Source organism: Podarcis cretensis (genome assembly GCF_951804945.1).
Source record: "Podarcis cretensis genome assembly, chromosome: 3".
NCBI classification, from domain to species: Eukaryota; Metazoa; Chordata; class Lepidosauria; order Squamata; family Lacertidae; genus Podarcis; species Podarcis cretensis.
In genome coordinates, this window is record NC_137172.1 from 892,481 (window position 1) to 907,699 (window position 15,219).

General features: G+C 54.6%; 1 protein-coding gene and 1 long non-coding RNA gene across 5 annotated transcripts in view; one reads left to right on the plus strand and one right to left on the minus strand.

Moving 5' to 3' along the window:
• The window catches only part of LOC307212024, a 448,212-nt gene that overhangs the window by 65,080 nt on the left and 367,913 nt on the right, over positions 1-15,219 (plus strand). The window lies entirely within an intron of this gene.
• DNMT3A (DNA methyltransferase 3 alpha) overlaps positions 6,931-15,219 on the minus strand; it is an 84,667-nt gene continuing 76,378 nt past the window's right edge. For 3 of the 4 annotated variants that reach the window (XM_079968563.1, XM_079968564.1, XM_079968562.1), the window contains 5 exons: positions 14,105-14,253; positions 12,352-12,437; positions 11,977-12,046; positions 10,858-10,976; positions 6,931-10,592 (listed from right to left, as the gene is read on the minus strand). In XM_079968563.1, the coding sequence (XP_079824689.1) occupies positions 10,451-10,592; positions 10,858-10,976; positions 11,977-12,046; positions 12,352-12,437; positions 14,105-14,253 (566 nt within the window). In that variant the 3' untranslated portion in view covers positions 6,931-10,450. Of the gene's footprint in view, positions 10,593-10,857; positions 10,977-11,976; positions 12,047-12,297; positions 12,438-14,104; positions 14,254-15,219 lie in introns of all 4 variants that reach the window. The other variant, XM_079968561.1, reaches the window with a different exon arrangement.

The following is a 15,219-nucleotide window of genomic DNA, read 5'->3' on the forward strand; positions in this document are numbered from 1 at the left end:
TTCCTATCGTGTCTTTTGACCCACAGGTCCCCAAGGCAGCTCACACAGCGGCAGACATGCAGCTACACGGGTCTGACCTGCGAAGGAAGAAGCCCACAGACTATCAGAATCGCCCTGTACAACACAGCCTGCTCTGCAGTTTGGTCTGCTCTGGCAACACTTTAACTGTAGAGGTCATCCACATTCCCACCACCGGTGCCTCTGAACTGGTCCAGCACCACTCCGCTTACCTGATGGGAATCTGTAGCTACCAAAGCTGCGGCTCTGCTGAAGGCTCTGTGCTTTGGCAGGCAAAGCCCATGGCCTCCTGGAAATGATCAACGCCGGATCTCAGGGATTGGGCCCTCCTCCTCTACTGCCATGGCAGAAGGATTCCTCTGCCTTTCATGCTCCCAACTGATCTTGCTCTCGATTGGCTCACAGGCTTGCAGGTCCAGTGGCAAATCTCTGTTAGGTCAGCTTTCAGAAAGGCGGGTAGATTCCGAACTTAAAATGGAAAGTGTAATGCTGGTGGTCAACAAAAGAGGTTTAAAGACAGTCTCAAGGCAATTTTTTTAAAAAAATGTAGTATAACCATTGACAACTGGGAAATACTGGCCTGCGAGTGCTCCAATTGGAGAACAGCCTTTACCAAAGGTACCATGGACTTAGAAGACACTCAAACTCAGGACGCAAGGGAGAAATGTGCTAAGAGGAAGGCATGCTTGGCAAATCCACACCGTGATTAACTCCCGCCCAGAAACCAATGTCCCCACTGTGGAAGGACATGTGGATCCAGAACTGGCCTCTATAGTCACTTACGGACTCACTGTGAAGACGGTGTTCATGGAAGACAATCTTACTTGGCTACGAGGGATCGCCAAAGAAGATGATCTGTAAGTGTCAGCAACACAATGCGCTGTTCTACTTCTCTGGGTGTCTCTTCCCTTTTTGGACAGTGGCATCCTGCTCATCAGTGTTGTCACACGTGTGCGACGCCATATGGAGCACCGGCACTCTGGGTTCATCAGCGCAGTCATGCCACAGAGCCAGCCCTCCAGCGCAATGCTGCTGATGAGCACAATGTGCCTTCTCCTCTGGGCAGAAAGGTACTCTGGGCTTGTGAGCAGGGCTGTGGCAAAGGGCTGCATCTCTGGCACGGCACAACGCTGCTGACAAGTCCAGAGTGTCTTTCTGTCCGAAGGGAAGGCACACTGTGCTCATCTGCAGGGTCACACTAGAGGGCTGAAACTCGGGCACTCTGGCACAACCTGGCTGATGAGCCTAGAGTGCCAGTGCTCCGTAAGGTGTCACAGGCATGTTGTGCACGTGTGACATCATCAGTCAGTCATGCATTGTGGCAACATCTGTCTCACGCTGGCAGAAGAAAGTATCTATGTGTCCTTTTGTCCTTACAACTTCGTTAACACCGTTTATTTGTTCTCATTAATTTGGTCTCATTCCCCTCTGGGGATGGGCTTTCCAGCTGGGTATTGTGATTCTGGTAACACCTTAGTCTGGTCCCTTTGCCGGGACTGCTAACACCCAGTTTAGCAATTGGGATGGGTATCCAAAGTATGTGAGGGCGCATCTTGAGCATTATGACATCCCTGTTCCATTCACGTCATGAGTCAGGTTCCATCCCCGGATCACAATTTTATTACCTTCTGGAATGAAATAATTTACTTGGATTTTTTGGGGGGTGAATTTATGAGTTTCAGAAAATGGGGTTTCTTTGCCTTATTATGATGCTGGGAGCCTAGCATGGCTTGTCTAATGGACATGGTTGCAGCGGTGTCAAAGGGTTGCTCTCTCTGCTCTCTGCTCACTGGTTTCCCCTCCTCACAGAATCATAATTTAATTTTGATGACAGATTTCCTAGCAATGTTGACAGCGGTCTTGAACTATTTTTAAGGCAGGCAGGCTAACAATCTGTTAAAATAAATAATAATTCATGCAGCAGACCACAGAGCTGAGGTGGTTGTGTGCGGTATCATGAGTGTGCAAGTAGCCCTGTGATGCACTGAGGAGCTCGAGGTGTGCCATAGGAAGGCCCGAGAGGAGGAAGGTGCAGGGGCCAGTAAGAGGAACGATAATCAGAATTTAAGCTTAAGGAATAAAAAGGAAATAACTGCTTGGGGCACTTTGGGACATCATATTGACTGGGCCGGGCAGCTGGTGCCAGAGATGAGCTTATGGGGCAGGGAACGGGGTTGGGGAATGCAGCCTCCCGAGAGGAAAAGGGTGAGGCTCAGGAAGGTGTCTCAAAGACAGCATGGCAGCACTGAAATGTTAGGCGTCGATTCTGACGCCAGGGCACCACCTCCTGGGTCATAGACCACACTGCAGTTCCATTTTAAATTAACGCCCCTGGGATTAACAGAGAAACTATGGCTGGAGGGGATGTTCTAGTCTCCTAGCCAGTCCTTTCCTCCCTTTCTTGCCACCCACATGGCACCCAAGTCCCTTGCCGTTATTTGAAGGCCAAGATGTTTTGGGCCTTGCAGTCAGACACCATTCCTTCTGGGCAGTGAGGCGGCCAGACTGCCCAGCGTTTGGTGACTTAGAGGCAGGTGCAAATGGGAGTTCAGGGGCTGGTGTGGTTTATCTCCATTAGAGCTTTCTGGACTGGGCATTGCCAGTGTGCGCCCAGCGGCTGAGCTCATGGCATGCTCGCCTTGCCTTGCTGTCGTCTGAGAGTCAGGGAACACCCCACATTCCTCGCCGTCCAGAAGGCGGCAGCTCATACACACAAGAGTTTTGAATGTGGGCTCTGCAGATCTTTGTCAACCAGTCAGCGGTGGGCTAGAGAGTCAGTAAGAATAATCTCAGGGGTTCAGTTGCTAATATCAGTCCTGTTTGTCGTGATGTCTTTCGAAGAAACCGTGACTTTTGTAGTCCGTTTCCCAACACTCCTTCAGTAGAAAGTAGCATGCATGCAAAGAAGCGCAGGCCCACGCCCGGCCTACCCAGATGCCTAGCAAGTTCAGCTCATTTTAATCTGTTTAAAGTATTTTAGAATCAAGTGGTGAATGCAGCAAGAGCGACGGAGGGAGAGCCTGAAGCTCTGCATTGGATTACTGTATTTGCTCGCTTTCCACAATTTTTTTCTCCTGGCTGGTACCTTGGACAGCGAATGGTTTGGCTGCTTTTCAGGCCTGGGCGGCCTGGGCGGCCTGGGGAAGGTCCTGCCTGCTGAGCCCCAAGCTGGATTACTCAGAGGTGCTCCTCTTTCAGCTGCACCAGCAGAGGATTAAAGGAAGCGGACCCTCTCAAGGCTCAGCCTCCCAGCTGGAAGAGGGGCCTGGGTTGCAACGGGGATTTGCCCCTTCAGGCACTGAATTCTGGGGTCTACCCAGGCCGACAGCAACAGCATTCAGTCTGACCTCAGGACTCTCTCAGTGTGGGACGGCTCAGACTAGAATCATGGACAGGACCTCAAGGGTCATCTAGTCCAGCCTCCTGCACTGCAGGAATCTCAACTAAAGCATGCAAGGCAGATGGCTATCCAACCTCTGCTTAAAAACCTCCAAAGAAGGAGAGGCCACCACCTCTGAGGGCATCTGTTCCACTGCTGAGCAGCTCTTAACTGTCATAAAGTTCTTCCTGGCATCTACTTGGAATCTCCATGGGTTTGAGTCTGCTTCGTCTGGTGCAGACTGTGCCTTGTGAAGCTGTCAGTAGCTGATGCCCAGCAGATCTCCAGGTCTGCCTCCAGTACAAAGGTGTTTGCATGCCCCGTAGAGACCACAAATGTTTTAGGTGGTTGTTTCCCCCCAGCTATGGAGCTTTCTGCCCTTGGAAACCTACCCTTCATCCAGCTACCCGTCACCTTGGAGCTCTGCTTGTGAGTCTCATGATGGGGTGAGGATGCTGGGCTGGACGGGGCCCTCTTTGGTCTCATCTGGCAGGGCACCCAGAATCCTAGAACTTGGGTCTTAGATGCTGGCTGGCAAGACCTCTTCTGCAGCAGTTCTTGGGTGTCCCACCCCCTGTAAGCCTCTCCCCTTCGCAGTACCTTGGACCCAGCCCAGTCAAAGCAGGGGCACCCCCTTCCTTTTCCCACTCAGGGACACCAATGCAGAGTGCCCTGCTCCTGAGGCTGTGCCAGCTCCCCCGGCCCACCCGCAGTGTATCTGCCAAGCCCAACCCCATGGCTGTTGAAGAAAGAGCTCATATTCTTCAGTGGCACATTGAATAGTAGTGTGCTGGTTGCTGCTTATATATTTTTTCTTATTCTTAGCCACTCTGTGTACTGTCCCCTTTTAGCAGAAAATATTCCAAGTTCAGGCGTCTCCCCTCTTACGTGCATTTGACTTGCACACAACCGCATATATGCACAGCACTGGCAAATAATAAATTGATTTAAACTGTGGATAGGGCAGAAACTGCCCCAAATAAGCAGGGAACATCTCTGCCTAAGGAAGTGAAAGCAAGCCCCTTCAGAGGCTGCACAAATGACCCACTCTGCCTCATCTTTTTCTAATCCTACCCTGCGGTCCCTGGAGTGTGCCTTGTTGGTGCCTCAGAAGTCCTGGGCTGGGAAGTCAGGTCCCCTGGGGAAGGGCAAGAGGACGAGCGTTTGGGGGTTGGAGCCTGATGTTGGGGTGCCCAAGGAGTGTGAGAGATACAAGCCGAGAAAGTCACCTCTCTCAAACATCTTGTTTCCGTGCAACTTCCACCTTTTCTAGACAACTCTTTCCTGGGGTCTACTGAAAACCACCCAGCTGCCCCTCCCAGGCTGTGAAAGCTGGTGGGGTGTCCTAGTTTGCAGAAGACAGTCCTCTGCTTGAAGGCCTATGGCAGGGGTCAGCAACCTTTTTCAGCCGTGGGCCAATCCACTGTCCCTCAGACCATGTAGTGGGCTGGACTATATTTTGAAAAAAATATATGAACGAATTCCTATGTCCCACAAATAACCCAGAGATGCATTTTAAATAAAAGGACGCATTCTACTAATGTAAAAACATGCTGATTCCTGGACCGTCCGTGGGCTGGATTTAGAAGGCGATTGGGCTGGATCCGGCCCACAGGCCTTAGGCTGCCTACCCCTGGCCTATATGGCCCAAATCCTGGGCACCAGATCAAGGTGTGTGTAAAGCTGGCATGAGGCTGCATCTCACTGCCCCCAATCCCTACTTCTGCGGCTACAAAGCATGACTCTGCCTACTGTCACTGTAACCTTGGTTGATGTTGCATAGGCCACCCAGGGAAGATACGGAATGGCAGGATACCACCTTCCTAAATCTGTGCTAGGGGAAACACAGGCAGGGCCCCGGGGTGCCTACAATGGAGCAGTGGGGCCTTTGCTGTGCAGGGGGCTGAGCACTGAGGCAGCAGGGGAAAAAGATCTTCCTTGTTTTCCCAGGACCATTAAACCCTTAAAGCGCTTCTCACATCTTCTATCATACTGACTTACTTCCCAGTTGAGAGGGAGTTCTCTCTGGGTTTCCTTTTTGGCGGCGGCAGGGGGGGGGGGAGTTGTGTGGCTTATATGGGATTGTTCTGATTTCTAAGTGACAATCAAATCAAATGGCTTCCAGGTGACTTTCTGGGGAGCCAAAGATGCATTTGAAACATGTTTCTCACCCTTCCTTCTCCCTCCGCACCCCCCATGTGTGGTGTAATTTGAGCCTGTGCTTTTTGCCCAGTGGCACACGCAGACCTGGTGGTCCTTCACAGGACCTCTGACCTTGTCTCAAGAGTGCTAGACTGAGGGGGGGGGTCTGTCTTAAAGAAAAATTAGTAACCAAGAGGAATCAGTGAAATAAACTGTAGCTATAATAAATAGATGTGGGTACAGTCTTGCAGCTACACCCAGATTTAGTGCTTGGAGTTAGCACTACATCCAGGCCTGGCAAGCTTACGCCTGAAAAGCAGGCACAAATCTCTCGTTAAAAGACACATTCCCAAACGCAACCTGTATTAGAATTATCGTGGTTACCTGGCACTTTTGTCTTCCGCTTAAATAGTAAACATTAAGCATGGAATCAGAGTTGGAAGGAACATCAGGGGCAGCGTTAAAAACTCAAGAGATATATCAGTGAGGCGCCAAATGGCTCCTTAAGGCAGGGGAACCGTCGCCAAAACGGAATGCCTAGTTGCCATTTGGTTGGCTCTAAAGTTGTATTTTTCAGTACGACTTTTTGGTTCCTGATTCATTCAGATTGTGCAGATAAAATAGCACGGTTAGATTTCTACAGGATGTGTTGCTTGTGTGTGAAAACGGGCAAGATCCAAGGACCCACAGGCAGGCACCTCCAGGTGGAGACACCAGGCACCTGTGCATCTTGGCACCTGGGCATCTTCACTTGGTCACAAGTGGCCAGTTGGTGGATTTTGAACGCTGCCCAAGGATCATGCAGGAATCTCAACCGCATATATGTAACTAAATAACACAGAACTCTGTAGAAATTGGGTATTCTTTTGATGTCAGCTGGGTAAGGGCAAGTTGTCAGAAGTAGATCCTGCTTTTGACAGGCGTTTTACCAGCAGTAGCGGCTGGTTCCCATAAAAAAGGCGCGTTGCCTCCTTCTGGGTGTGCAAAGGCAGCCTTCCCACAGCCAGCGATTCTCAGGCTCCACAGCCGTGTGAAGCAAGTGGCCTGGTGGATACCCTGACCCTTTTGCGAGAGTGGACTTCTCTGCTAGGAGAGACCCCTGGGGGGTCCTGCCTGTGCCCCCGGCCTCCCAGCAAGAGCCACCCTGCCGCTCCCACAAACGCTCGGAGCACGAGGGCGACAAAAAGCACATGACGGCAGACAGGCTCCGGGGCTTTTTCGCTTTTCCTTTTTGCACAAAACAGAACATTTATTCAAGTGTTCTCCAGCACAAGTACATCAGCAAAGGAGCCTTTCCTTCTCCCGAGTGTCCTGGGCACAAATGGAAAAGAAAAGAAAAGAAAAAACGCAAAGGATGGGATGGAGGCGGAACGGACAGACTTTCTAACATCTGCGGCACCATGGACCTTTTAATTATTTTTATAAAACAGCTATGTCACGAGCAATACTTACACAGAGATACAACAGCCTGCCCGGCGGGGGTGGAGAGCTGGGCCTCCTCCCACCCCCCCACCCCACTTTCCACCCCTGGCATAGCAGAACCATACTCTGAAATGTACATTATTTATTTGTCAATAAATATAGAAGCAACCCTAAAAAAAAGAGAGAGGCAGGGGGAAAGCGGCAGAAACGATGGCGCATCCCAAAATCATCCTAGCAAAGAAAAGTAAAGTGGGGGGGGTGTTGCTGGGTGCAGGGGGGGGCGGGGAGGCGGTCAGCGGCATGGAATGTCGGGAAGGCGGCAGCGACGGCTGGAGAGCAGGGAACGTGGCCGAGCTCTTCCCAGGATCTTGACAAGATTTATTTCTTCAGCATGAATACATGATTTCCCACAAACAGTAAAAGCGTCTCAGCTACTTCAATGCCTAGGCTAAAACACATGAAATCTTTCCTTAAAGGTTTCAAGTACAAAGTTAAAATGCCTTTTTTTCTTTTTTTTAATAATAATATATAAGAGTAAAATAATAGAGCTCTTTTAAAACTCCACTACAAGAAAACAAAAAAAAACAGTCATTGTCCAGACAGCAGACTTAAGTTAACAATAGAGATTTGTGATAAAAGAGGGATTTTTTTTTTTAGCACCTTAGTTGCCCCCATATCCTTCTGTGGTTGACAAAGGAATTCAGGCAAGTGGGGGGGGGGACAGTCTGGTTGCTCCGCTTTTCAGTCTAGGGCTGTGCAACCTGGCGGGAGGGGGGGCCCTCTTTATCGCAAGGGGAGACCAGAGTCAAGCCGGTCCCTAAAGCCACCCCCCCATCCTCCCCCCCGTCTTTCTCTCGCCCCCCCGGGGGGGGGGGAAGCAGGTGGATTCTGTAGCAGACAGCCAAACAGATCCAAGACAAATACAGCGGGACGCCTTTTGGGGGGGGGAGTTGGGGGGCTGAAAAGACAAAACAGACAGGAGGTTTTCCCGAGAGGCCACTTCCAGTTTGGGGAGGGGTCTGGGGGGGGGGAGGGGAGTTCCATGAAGCTGGGCTGCTCAGAAAGAGGGTCTGCCAGGCAGACCTAGGGAGGGGGCAGCAATTGGGGAATCCAGCTATTAGCTGCTGAATTTGGGAATGGTGGCCAGCCCACCCCCCCACCCCACTGAGCCAACAGTCGCTGGAAGGAAGGCTCTGTGGGGAGGGGCCGCTGCCCCCTCCCCACCTTCGATTCTCCGCCAAGATAAGCTTCCCTGGTCAGGGGCTGGGAGCGCTCAGTGGGCTCCCTTTGGCCTGGGTGGGAAGCCCCCCCAAAGGGACAGGTCATGGCCGGGAGGGGGCCCCAGGCGTCCCGCATAGCACCAAAGTTAGACTAAAATAAGCCCCAAGGCGGCCCCCTCCTTCCCTCTCTGATCCCCCTTGCGGCCAATGGGTGGGGGCCCTCGAAGTGCCGCCCGCCCGGGGCTGGAGAGAAGGAGATGCCCACCTGCCCGCCTGCCAGGGAGGCGGCTGGGAGCGCATCCTGCCAGACAGCCCCCTCCAGTGCCCCCCTCCCTTGGCTTCCCCATCGGGTCCTGAGCGAGACCCCAGCACCTTTCACAGTTTGAGGGGAAGGGAGAGGAGGCCCCCGCCTGCCTGCCTGCTCCCCGGTTAGCACCGAGACCAGAGAGCACCCTGCCAGCTGCAACTGCTTCACCCGCTGGGGGGGCGGGGAGAAGTGGGGGGGGGGGCGGCAGTCTCCCGCAGACCCGGCCCACCCTGCTCCTGAGCATTGCCTCAGCACCAAGCCGCTGCCTCCGAGAGCACCATGAACGCAGGGAAGACGGCCGGGGGGGGGGGGGGAGGCAGAGGCAGAGGGCAGCGGGGGACCCCCAACCCGGCTCCCTGTTAGCACCAAGGGCTTCGGGCCCTGCTGGGAGCCCTCCCCACAAGCGGAAGGGAGAAGCAGCCTCCCAGGCCACGCCCCGAGGGGCGTCCAGGGGGGTGGGGGGGCGAAGCTGGCCGCTCTCTGCACCCCCCTGCCCCAAAGGACTAAAGTGCACACAATTGCCAAGGGAGGCAGAGCCCAGGAACCCCGCCGCCCTCTGCACAAGGACCCTGGGAGGAGCTGCCCCTCCACCCTGTATTTGGAGGGTGGGGGACCTTGCAAAGGGTGGGGTTGGGGGGCAGCCGGGGGGGGGGATGGGGACGGGTAGCACAGCCAGAGCCTGTTCAAGCAAAACAGGAGCCCTGCCGTTCACATCAGCCACGGGTTGAAGGGGGCAGCAGCGGCACGGACCCCCCAAACGCCCCCCGCACTTGTGGAGGAATGGGGAGGGGCGGATGCCAAAGGGCACCCCCTTTATCTACCTCCCTCCCCTCACGGACCCCCCCCCCACTGCTGAGCCTGCAGTTCCAGGGGCAGAAATGGAGGAAAGAAAGACCTCGGCTGAGTGGAGCGCCCGGTCTGTCCGCTGGGGAGGACACCCAGCCCCCCCCCTTGTGAGAAAGCACCAGTTTACGTAGGGGCCACTATTTGGGACACTGCGGTGGGTGGGTGGGGTCCCTGGCCTGAGGGTCACCTTTTGCGGGGGGGAAAGCATTATTGCATGACACCCAGGGCAGAGAGCAGCACGCGCCCTTGCTGGCCTGCCTGCCCTCCCTTTCTGAGAAGCCCCCCCGGGGGCCAGCACACGGAGCCCCCCCTTAAGCTGCCATGGGTGCGCCCTCTCCCTTGATGTAGAAGCACCATTTTGAAAGTCAGTTGTACAGCAGTAACAGTACCTTTTTTTATATATATAGACATTTCTCTCACGTAACTCTCACATATATATAAACTGTAAACAAGAGGTAAGAGCGGCTGTAGGAGCTGGACTGGTCAAGGTCTCCGGCCTGGTAGGCACCCAAATACTGTGGGGAAGGGGGGGCAGGGTGGGAGGGGGCGGGGAGGGAGGGGCGGGCAGCTTCCGGGCCTGCGCCCCCACCCTCCGCCACAGGAATGGCGCTGGTAGACGCGAGGAGGCCCCCCCCCGGCACCTTCCTTTGTGCTCCTTGACTGAGCAGGGGCGAAGCTGTCGCCCCAAGGCCCGCTCAGCTCTGGGCTCTCCTCCTCTGTTGCGGAGGCTGGCAGGGGGGGCACACGCCCATGGGCGCCCAGACAGCCAGGCTCCGTGCCCAGGGCTCAGCCGAGGAGAGGCGGAAACCCAACGGACGAGACGAAGCCGTCCAGAAAGAGCAGGAAATTGAAGGGTCACCAACAGAAAAGGGGGGCCGGTCGGTTGGTCTGGGGCGGTTTGACCCAGGGAGAGGATGGGCGGGTGGTAGACCCTCCCATGGGGGGGGGGAGCCCATCCTCTCCCTCCCTCCCTCCCTCTTGCCCACCAGCCACCACCTCCTCCTCCTCTCTGGTGTCCCTTTTCTTCTGTTCAGGGGGGGGGGTTGTGTTTGAGACGCCTCCTCCTCCTCCTCCTCCTCCTCCTCTGCTTTGCCAGTTCCGAGGGCGGGTGTCTCTTTAGACGCAGGCGAAGTACTCCTTCAGGGGGGCAAAGAGGTGGCGGATCACTGGCACACTCCAGGAGCGACCCAGGAGTCTCTGCCTCGCCAGGCGGCTCATGTTTGAGACGTCGGTGTAGTGGACCGGGAAGCCAAAGACCCTGCGGGGACAGAAGGGGGGGGGGCAGTCAGCACCCAGTGTGGCAGCAGGCCCCGGAGGCATAGCTGTCAACTTTTCCCTTTTCTCACGAGGAACCCTATTCTGAATAAGGAGATTTCCCTTAAAAGGAAACATTGACAGCTATGCCCATGTGCAGGGAGCCAGGACTCCAGCCAGCCAGCCCCCCATTCCTGCCCCACAGCACAGAATAGTCGAGTGGGAAGGGAGCCCCCAGCACCCCCCTCGCCAGGAAGGCAGGCACCCACCTCTCCATCTCTGTGCACCACAGAATGTCTTCCTTCTCATTCATGAAGACAGGGAAATGCTGGTCTTTGCCTTGCTTGATGGAGTTGGAGCGAGTGGTGATGGTTCGCACTTTGCTGAACTGGGCGGGAGCACAGAGGGCGGAGGCAAGGTCAGCCGGAGGGGGCTGCGGGACACCCACCCTGCCCTCCTCCCTCGTCCCAGCCCATGAAGCGGGGGCCTCGCCTCCCCCAGCCCCCGCTTTGCCTGACCCCCCTGCCCTTCCTCAGCAGGGGACTCCCGTTGCCCCCAACTCTGACCAGCAACTGCAGGGGGCACTGGCAGCTTCAGCAGAAGAGGGTACCATTGGCTTGTTCTCATAAGGATAGAAGGAGAAGCTGCTGGATCAGGCCCATGGCCCTTCAAATACTCACAGGGGCCAGGCAGGCACTCTAGAGGGAAACCCGCAAGTGGGAATCGAACACAAGGGCAACTCTGCCCTCCAACTGGGATCCAGGGGCCACATGGCGGCCTCCCCTCCTCCAGGAACTGGTCTGGTTCTCTTTGAAAGCCAGTACATTTCTGAGCACAATGCAAAGTGTTGGTGCTGACCTTGAAAGCCCTAAACGGCCTCAAAGGCCCAGTAGACCTGAAGGAGCATCTCCACCCCTATCGTTCAGCCCGGACACTGAGGTCCAGCGCTGAGGGCCTTCTGGCGGTTCCCTCATTGTGAGAAGTAAGGTTACAGGGAACCAGACAGAGGGCCTTCTCGGTAGTGGCACCCGCCCTGTAGAACACCCTCCCTTCAGATGTGAAGGAAATAAGCAGCTATCCTATCTTTGAAGGCAGCCCTGTTCAGGGAAGTTTTTAATGTGTGACATTATAATGTATTTTTAATCCTTGTTGGAAGCCACCCAGAGTGGCTAGGGAAACCCAGCCAGATGGACGGGGTACAAATAAATTATTATATTATTATTATATCCAGGTGGGTGGCCTTCCCTGCCTGTGAGGTCCGACCACTTGGCGACTCCTGCCTTCCTTCCTTCCTTCCTTCCTTCCTTCCTTCCTTCCTTCCTTCCTTCCTTCCTTCCTTCCTCAACTAGACGCCCTTTCCCCTACTGGCCAAAATTCCCCGCACTCACCTTGGCTATCCTGCCATGCTCCAGACACTCCTGCAGTTCCAACTTATCATTCACAGTTGAAGCCAACGGCCTGCAGGGGAAACAGACAACTGATCAGCCCAGAACAGGGATCCTGGGAGCCTCAACGCCCCTCCCTGCAAGACCCCCACCTCCTGGGCCTCACACCTTCGCCCCCTCCTCACGGATGTGTGCCAGAGGAGCTGGCAAGGGGGCTCAAGTTTTAATCCACCATTATTATTATTATTATTATTATTATTATTATTATTATTATTATTATTTCCTCTCTGTCCCAAGGCAGGCAGGGTTCTGGCAGGACCTCACCGCTTCCTTGGCACGGGCGGGTTTCTGGGTGTTGGCGCCAGACCTCTGACCAACCTGTTCATGCCGGGCAGGTTCCCCCAGAAGTAGCGGGCTCTGTGCGCTGCCGAGACCTCTTTGGCATCGATCATCACCGGGTTGGACTGCAGCCGAGAGAGAAGCGGGGAGGAGGAAGGCGTCACGGGGTGGGCAGGGGGACAGGCTGCCCTCCCCCCCAGGCAGAGCTGTGCTTTGGGGCTCAGGCCCTCCAGACCTTTCCGGCGAGGGCCTGCCCCTGCTCATGCCTTTGGGGAAGGGGCAGAGCTCAGTGGCGCAGTGCCCGCCTTGCCCAGAGAACGGGCATCTCCAGGGCAGGCCTGAAGCTCTGGAAAGCCACGGATGCCAGCCAGTGCAGTAGAAGGCAGCTTCTGATGCCCGTGCCAGCCCTGTCCTGCCCACCGGAGGGCCTCATTGAGCGGAAGGTGCCCTGCAGTTTAATCTAGAACCCAATGAGATTCCTGCCTCGCAGGGGGTTGTACGAGACCACCCTCGGTGCCCCTTCCCTCTCTGTGGATTCCCCTAGATTACATCCTACATTATATCCTTTGCTCTCTTTCCAACCGACTTCCCCTTCAGCAAATCTCTTATTTTGTGAGCTGGCAATAACGTATTTATTACTTGCAAAATTATTAGGTTGCAAAATTTGCCTTGGCTGCAAGTAAGTTGAGAGCTGGGCACCAAGACAAGTATCATAAGGCGGAGCGAGAGAAATGGAGCGCTTAACTTATGCAGGCGTGTTTTTCGCATTTTTGTATGTTTGCTTTGCTGCCGCCGCTCAGTTTTAAATCAATTATTTGTATTCTATGCATTGTGATGGCTTACTGCTTTTAGCAATAAAGATTTCATTCATTCATTCAATACCCTGACCATGGGTAGGCAAACTAAGGCCCAGAGGCCGGATCTGGCCCAATCACCTTCTCAATCCGGCCCCCGGACGGTCCGGAAATCAGCATGTTTTTACATGAGTAGAATGTGCCCTTTTATTTAAAATGCATCTCTGGGTTATTTGTGGGGCATAGGAATTTGTTCATTTCCCCCCCCCCAATACAGTCTGGCCCCCCACAAGGTCTGAGGGACAGTGGACCGGCCCCCTGCTCCAAAAGTTTCCTGACCCCTAGCCTTGTTTGACAACCTCACACTGATTCAATCCCGGAACAGATCATTCAGCTTCTCAGACGGAAACTCTTAAACCGCCTCATTTCTGACCTGGCTGTCATGTTCACCCCTGGGGGGGCTAACATTCTGGCTGCCAGATGTTGCCCCCTCCCTCAGAAGCTGCCCCCTTCCCAAAACCCCGACAGCCAGCAGGAACAATAGGCAGGGATGACAGGAGGTCAACACTGATACCCCAATTTCCCTGCAAGGAGCACCGGGTGGCCTACATGGTTCTGCCCCATCTAACTCTATGATTCTATGATTTAATCCCCACAACCCTGCTAGGTAGGATAGGCTGAGAGCCACCTGCTGAGCGTTTCCTGGAAGAGCGGGGGATTTGAACCCGGTGCTCTGCCACTCTAACCGCTAGGCAAGGCTGCTTTTCAAGATGAGCCCTGGAAACTCAGGTGCCCCCTGGTGGCAGGAGGAACTCCCTGCGCCTGGAACACAGCAGAGAGGCAGGCAGGTTTTGCCTTTGGTCCTGTTCTGGCTGCTTTGGCTCAGATCCGGCAATTTCCCCCAGGTTGCTCCTCCCTCTCCCGCCCAGGGACATTCAGGGGGCGGGCAAGGAGGAAAGAGCGGTGTCTGCCCACCCACCCGCTGCCCACCCTCTCACCTCCAGGAAGCGAGAGATGTCTCTCTTGTCGCTGACGCCCATCGCCACCACGTTCTCAAAGAGCCAGAAAAAGGGCCGCTCGTCTCCCTCCTTGGGCCGGGCCTCGTGCAGCAGCCGGTAGAACTCAAAGAAGAGTCGCCCCGTGCCCTCTGGGGTGGGAGGGGAGGAAGACCGCCATGAACGGGGGCGCAAACCCAAGACCAGCCCACAAGACACAAAAGCTCCCTTGGCAAGCCCTTCTGGCCCCACACTCCAGGGCCATTAAGAGCGTGGGGAAATCCCCTTCTCCAGACCCCTAGGCAAGGGAAGGGAAGGTAAAGGACCCTTGGGTGGTTAGGTCCCGTCAAAGGCGACTATGGGGTTGCGGTGCTCATCTCACTTTCCGGCCAAGGGAGCCGGCGTTTGTCCACAGACAGTATTCCGGGTCATGTGGACAGCAGGACTAAACAGTTTCTGGTGCAACAGGACACTGTGACGCAAGCCAGAAGGCACGGAAACGCCATTTACCTTCCCGCCGCAGCGGTACCTATTTACCATATTTTTTGCTCTATGACTCACTTTTTCCCTCCTAAAAAGGGGAAATGTGTGTTCGTCTTATGGAGAGAAGGCAGGCTGCGCAGCTATCCCAGAAGCCAGAACAGCAAGAGGGATCATTGCTTTCACTGTGCAGCGATCCCTCTTGCTGTTCTGGCTTCTGAGATTCAGAATATTTTTTTTCTTGTTTTCCTCCTCCCAAAACTAGGTGCATCTTATGGTTTGGTGCGTCTTACAGAGCGAAAAATACAGTATCTACTTGCACTGGAGTGCTTTCGAACTGCTAGGTTGGCAGGAGCTGGGACAGAGCAATGGGGGCTCACCCCTTGCAGGGATTCGAACCGCTGACCTTCTGATCGGCAAGCCCAAGAGGCTCAGTGGTTTAGACCACAGCACCACCGTCACTAGACAAAGGCAGACCCTAACCCTGGGGTCACAGCTATCAGTGACGCAAATGATTTAAACAGCTTTGAGGTCATTGGGAATGTTTAGCCTGGAGAAGAGGGGACTGCGAGGAGATAGGAGAGCCATCTTCTGAACATGTCCAGAGGAGGGCCATCAAATGGAAGAGTAAACCAGCT